At 36.1% G+C, this 6,522-nt stretch overlaps 1 protein-coding gene across 1 annotated transcript; it reads right to left on the bottom strand.

Annotated features, from left to right (window-relative positions):
- LOC109843468 (cyclin-A1-1-like) lies at nucleotides 3,254-4,344 on the bottom strand. Its single transcript, XM_020412397.1, has one exon. The coding sequence runs from the start codon at nucleotides 4,342-4,344 to the stop codon at nucleotides 3,457-3,459; it is 888 nt and encodes a 295-aa protein (XP_020267986.1). The 3' UTR covers nucleotides 3,254-3,456.

Below are 6,522 nucleotides of genomic sequence, written 5' to 3'. Positions count from 1 at the left end.
TCTGTTCAAGCTCATCATCACTCTTTTCCCAATGATTTTCCACTTGAATATGACTAGAACCTGGTTGGTCTTTAGGTTCTATTTCAATTACCTAGGACTTAGAAGTCCCAACAGTCTCAACACCATCATCCTCGGGCACACTAGCTTTTGATAAAACTATCATGGATTTCTCATCATAGGTCACATCTCTGCTGATCACGAACTTAAAATCTTCTGTACACCAAAGTCGTTAGCCTTTTACGCCCTTTGCATACCCTAAGAATATTGCCTTCTTAGCCCTCACGTCAAACTTTTCCTCGTTGACATGATAGTTAGCGGTACATCCGAAAATCCTAAGCCTATCATAATCTGCATGCTCCTCTGACCATACCTGATAGGGTGTATCACCATCCAATGTCGAATGTGGAGACCAATTCACTACGTAGCAAGCTGTAGCAACCGCTTCTGCCTATCATTCTTTGTCTAAACTAACTTTATGGACTTATCATCCTATTGTAGATGATTGATAAGTGGGTTGTCATATGATCACATACTCATTGCTTTCTCCTGCAATGTACGGTTTAGTCTCTCTATGACTCTATTCTGCTATGGTGAAGACCTGACTGTCGAGTGTACAGCAATACCCTCTTAATCACAGAACTTCTTAAAAGCACCATCTGTATACTCTATACCATTATCAGATCTTAGTGTCTTTAGTTTTCTACATGTTCTGTTCTCAACCATTGCCTTCCACTTCTTGAATGTCTCGAATACCTCATTCTTATACTTAAGAAAATAAATCCAAGCATACCTAGAATGATCATCTATGAACGAGACAAAATACCTAGAACCGCCCTTGGAAATTATCATAGCCGGACCCCACACATTAGTGTGTATATAGTCTAATATACCTTTGCTCTTGTGATTGCTTTTCAAGAACTGGACCTTGTGCACCTTCCCGTACATACAATTCTTACAAAAGTCCATGCAATGTTTCTTCATGTTCTTCCAGCAAACCTTCTTTACCAAGTAGATCTAGACCCTTCTCTGACATATGCCCAAGCCGTCTATGCCATAACCGAGTGTGCTCACATGGGTCTCCACCACTTTCTTCAGTTCTAACCGCTGCATCTCCTGTCACCGTCATACCCGAGAGAGTATATAGGTTACCGTGAAGAACATCCTTGATCGCTACTAGGGAACCTCAAACAACCTTCTTTACTCTGTTCTCTGTTACTATCTTACAACCACCAGAGTCTAAAACACTAACTGAGATAAGATTCTTCCGTAAGTCCTGAACGTGCCTTACATCCGTCAGGGTTTTGACCACTCCATCATGCATCTTAATTTTAATATCGCCAAGCCCTACCATTTTACAAGCATGATTATTCCCCATTAATACGGTTCCACCATCAATGCTTCTGTACGTAGTAAATCACTTTCTATTTGGGCACATATGGTAAGAGCAACCTGAATCAAGAATCCACTTCCCGGAGATATCTTCACCACCCGTAACGACATAACATTCTTTATCACTCCCTTCTTCCGAGATGTAACTTGCCTCTTTCTTGACTTCTCTCCTTTGGGTTTTATTGTTGTTCTTCTTCCTATCTACTCTCTTGTTAGGAAAGTCAACTTTGAAATGCCCTAGCTCACCGCATTTGAAACACGATCTTCCCGTAAGAAGTCTCGCTTTTCGATCTAGACTTTCCTCCCTTGCCTTTTCCTCTCTCATTACCCCTTTCCCTTACAAACAATCCTTGTGCTTGCTCCTTGTATCACTAGTGGCCATATCACTAGTTGTAATTTTCCGAAGATCATCCGCCAGAAGAGCTGTTCTAGTCTCATCTATTTTCAAATTGTCTCCTACAAACATCAATGTTTGTACCAGGTTCTCATAAGACTTCGGTAAAAGAAGAAGTAGCAGAAGTGATTGATCCTCATCTTCTACTGTTACATCAATGCCCTTCAAATCCGATATGATCCTATCAAACTTGTTGATGTACTCCTGAATTGATGAGCCTTCCTCCATCTTGAAAGTATACAATTTGGATTTCAAGTAGATCCGATTTGTTAAACTCTTCATCATGAAGTTACTATCTAACTTTGTCCACACGCCCGCAACCGTTTCCTCTCCATCCACCAAGAAAGCAACATCCCTCTTAAGGCATAATAGGATAATCGATGCTCATGTTTCGAGATCTAACTCTTCCCAATCCCAATCTGACATATCTTTGTGCTTCTTCTCTTTTCCTACCAAAGCGTTGTGCAATTTCTGTGAAATCAACGAGTTTTTCATCTGCATCCGGTAATAGGAAAAATTATTCTTCCCATTAAAAATTTCAAGCTCGTACTTTCCCACTTTAAATATTTTACTTGTAGACGTCATTCTCCGCTTGTTTTAGTAAACCACTTTTCTCAGGAATTCTAACAAATATCTTGTGTGCACCACACAATACCCAAAACACCACCTCAAATCGGAAGCTTTACCACTGCCAATCTGATCAAGGGCTCTGATACCAATTGTTGGGCGCAGATTCACGTCCTCACGTCGTGGAAGCGATATAACCAGAGAGAAAGCCTTGGCTTTTGTTTTCACAAAAGCTCAAGACAACATCTATATTCCCGTTTTACAAAGGAAACAAGAACAAAAGTAATATATCTCAACAATGTGAGATATACACTCTTCTCAATATTTGATCTAGGTCTAAATATCGGGGAAACCAACAAGTAATAGCCAACACCCAGAGAACAGTAAAGACACGAGATTTACGTGGTTTGGCAAACTTGCCTACGTCCACGGGAGGGGGTGAAGAGAGATTCCACTATGAAGGAGAACACCAACGACTTATACAACCCACAAGCTTGTCCCAAAGAAGAAAATTTGATTTTTACTCAAAAGAAATTGACCTCTCTCTTGTAAAATGTCGCCAAAGCTCTCTCCTTTTATCTCTCTTCAAGATCTCTCCTTCTCAGATCTAAGTCTCTGAAAAACTGCTCAAAAATAGTCGGCAAATATCTCCTAAAAAAACCCTAAAGAGGACGTTCATATTTATATCAAACTAGAAATCCAAACTGGGCCCTAAAAAACCGCATGCGGCCTCAAGTTAGAGACGCTCGCACGTGTGCCGTCTCGCGCAGGGCCGTGGGTCGTTCACATAAATATTAACAAATTTTTCAAAAAGCAAAAAACTTTCAATTACACAGATTTGTAGTACAATTCTTCTTAAAGAAAAAAGAAATCTCTTTATTGATTTTCATGGATACACGAGTACATTAATATAGGTGATGATAGGAAACCTGATAGAAAAGTCTAAATAGTACTAGGTAGGAAAGGAGGAGGTATATGCACTACCAACTATTCATAGATACATTACCAAATATAAAAGATCGCAATAACATAAATTATTTTCTTTTATATTTAACAAATTCATCATCAATTAATAGAAAACATAACTAAGTACTTTTCTTCTGTGCCTAATTGTTTGCATTAAAGAAATACCGTGAAGGTATCCGTGAAAAGCAGAAGCCGGCAACAAACATGTACTTGGATGCGTTGTATTTCTCCCCAATTGCATGAAGGTTTGTAACAGCACCACGGCATAAGATCCTAATCAGATCATTGACACATTCATACAACTCATGCGATTGATATTGTGAGTAATTAGCCAGTGTCACGGACCAAGGATGCTCCTTCGGCTGAATCATGTAGTTAGCCAGGAAAACTGAGGCAGCTGCAATCATAGACGGATAATAACGAAGCATGTGGTATTCAAGAAGTGATAGCTCTGAAATATAATTTGCAAGGAACTCCATCAGTTTTGTTCCACGAGCAACATGTACCAATTCGCTTATAAAGCACCTGGCAGTCGGAGCTGTTAATTCAAACCTTAGGTGCTTTAAAACATCAATTTCCATCTCTAAAACCGCTTCTTTAGAATATTTGTCATCAGTCTTCTCACAAAATTCTTTGACATCTGGAAAATCACTCTCTTCATGCTTGGAAGCGATCAACATGCAAGTAGCCCCGAGTAATTGGAGTTGGTGGCATTTTATGTTGTTGCCAGAGAGATAACGATCCATGTAATTGACAGTCAGATGTAACGTCTCTGGCCCAAGATCGAGTTCTTCTGCAACTTGCACGAGCCAATCGATGGCGATTGCACGCATGTCGAGAGTGATGTGTTTCTGAACTCTTTCGAAGAAGTCTGTACGGGGCCTTTTCTTGGTTTCCGTTGCGCGCAGGTTTTTGTAGATATCCTGCGGAAGGCTGCTAACCTCTGCAGTCAACTCTCTTGCATCAGTCATTGTTGAAGAATCAAGAGCTTTTGCGGGCTGGGGATTGATGGGGAGTATCGAGGCCATCTGCACTATTTTGTTGGTTGATGGCTGCAGATATCTTTGCATGTTTCTAGATAAGCTCTCCACCTGCGACTAGTATTTGGATATTGGACTTCTATTTCTAATTGAATTCGAAAAAGGAATAGAAAAAGGGACTATAAGCGAATAACTCCTGTTTGTACTTAAATTCTAGTTCTCCCCAGACCAGAATTCTGACGCTTAACAAGACACGTCCCCAAAGCTGATAGGATTTTTGGTTCCTGTTTGTATTGGGATAAAATTCATCAGAAGAAACCCTTCAATCTCCAAGAGACACATATTTTCGCAGTCCACGAGACGCCTGTTTGCGCTCCAAGGAACCTATCCCTTCATATAAGATCATGTACATTTTGTTATCTACATATTAATACCTTGCATAACGTAGTTAGCTAACAAAGTGGGTCAATGAACCACAAATGTCAACCAGAAACTTAAAATATCAAAGGAGAACAAAAGAAGAGGATTGCTTCGGTACAATAAAACTAGACATTTTTATAATTTTAACATGGTAGAAAATTTAAAAATCATATCATATCATACTCTCTTTAGAAGCATGAATTCGTGAAAATCTTTCAGTAGAAAAAAATACCCTTAGAATTCAAATACTAATCTATTAAGTAAGAGTAAGTTAATAAATTGATGAATTCTTATTGGATATACATAGTATAAAGATAAGGATATAGTTTAAATCGAAATGTAAACCTGAATGAAAGAGCAGCTTAGCTAAATTAGACGATTTATTAAATGCCAAATTACCCCCTTGCTCTTATATGTGATCAACGTTCAAACTGTATACAATTATTCACGTGCTACATGATTAATAATTATACGCAACGTGACGATCTCTTACCGACTAAAGTTCTAGTTTGCGGTAAGCTTAGGTAAATTAGAAGATTTGTTAAATGCCAAATTTACCCCCCTCACTCTTATATGTGATCAATGATTAAACTGCAAACAATTATTCACTTGCTATATGATTAATAATGCCAAACTGTGAACAATTATTAGATTTGATTAAATTATTTTAAAGCAATTAATTATATTGTATGTTTGATTTTTTTTTCAGATCAAGAAATTGCAATAATTTTCATAGCATTTTCATCTTCTTCAACAAGTATGTGCATTTGTTATTTTCTTCTTATTAGATTAGATTAGATTGTTTAAAGTTTATGAATTATAAAATTATAACAACTTTCACAGTACTTTTATCTATTTTTTTCTTATTAGATTAGATTAGATTATTTTAAAGTATTTAATTATATTGTATGTTTGATATTTTTTTGGGTCGCAAAGTTTAATTATACTATTATTATTTAAATAAATATTATTTGTATAACAGTCAAAGAGAATCTCACACATTTTTTAAATCTCAATGCCAATTATAATACTTATATATTTTGGTTAAAGTAAATTTCATGTATGGAGTTAACTTATATGATCATATTTTAATCGGATTAGATAATTTAACATTTGTTCTTTACACCCAAACTCTTTTACAAAACCAAGAGTTTTTTAAAATTAATCTTGGGGGTTACTTGTATTGAAAAAATTATGTTAGAATGCCCTTACAGTTTGTTTTATAGTTTAAGATTGTCAACATATTTTGTCTCTTATGCATATTAATTATAAGTAATAATATAATTTAATTAATCCAAGTATATCCTAATATATATCTCGACTCTTGTCTTATCTTTTGCTCTTTATTATGTACAAACCTAACGATTCTTATTTAATTCCTTCTTTTTCCTTTTTTGTCTCTTGACATTATCTTTTGTTCTTCGTTATGTACAAACTCATTTCATGGATTACGGTTATGATTTTCGAGGGGGGAGCAAAAGACAAATAGGTTGATTTTGGTGTTGACTCTATTATTTGAAGAGATTAATTTTAAGAAATCCAACTCCAACATGATATCACAGTTAACGTAGATGATGAAGACGCTACCCTAAAATTATTTAGGAAAAATATAAAGGTGGAAAAAGATTGATCTCGACTCAATCAAAATATGAAACAAAAAGAATGAATTATAATATTTTTTTCGACATTTTATATCATAACTTAATTTTTGTGTAAAATTAGGAATTCTTGGAAGGAATTTTTATGCAAAAATTTTAAGATTTTTGTATGCTTATGTGATTGCTTTTATTAAATAAAATTGTACTA

Source organism: Asparagus officinalis, chromosome 5, assembly GCF_001876935.1.
Source record: "Asparagus officinalis chromosome 5, Aspof.V1, whole genome shotgun sequence".
Taxonomy (NCBI): Eukaryota; Viridiplantae; Streptophyta; class Magnoliopsida; order Asparagales; family Asparagaceae; genus Asparagus; species Asparagus officinalis.
This window is presented reverse-complemented; position numbering and strand designations above follow the sequence as displayed.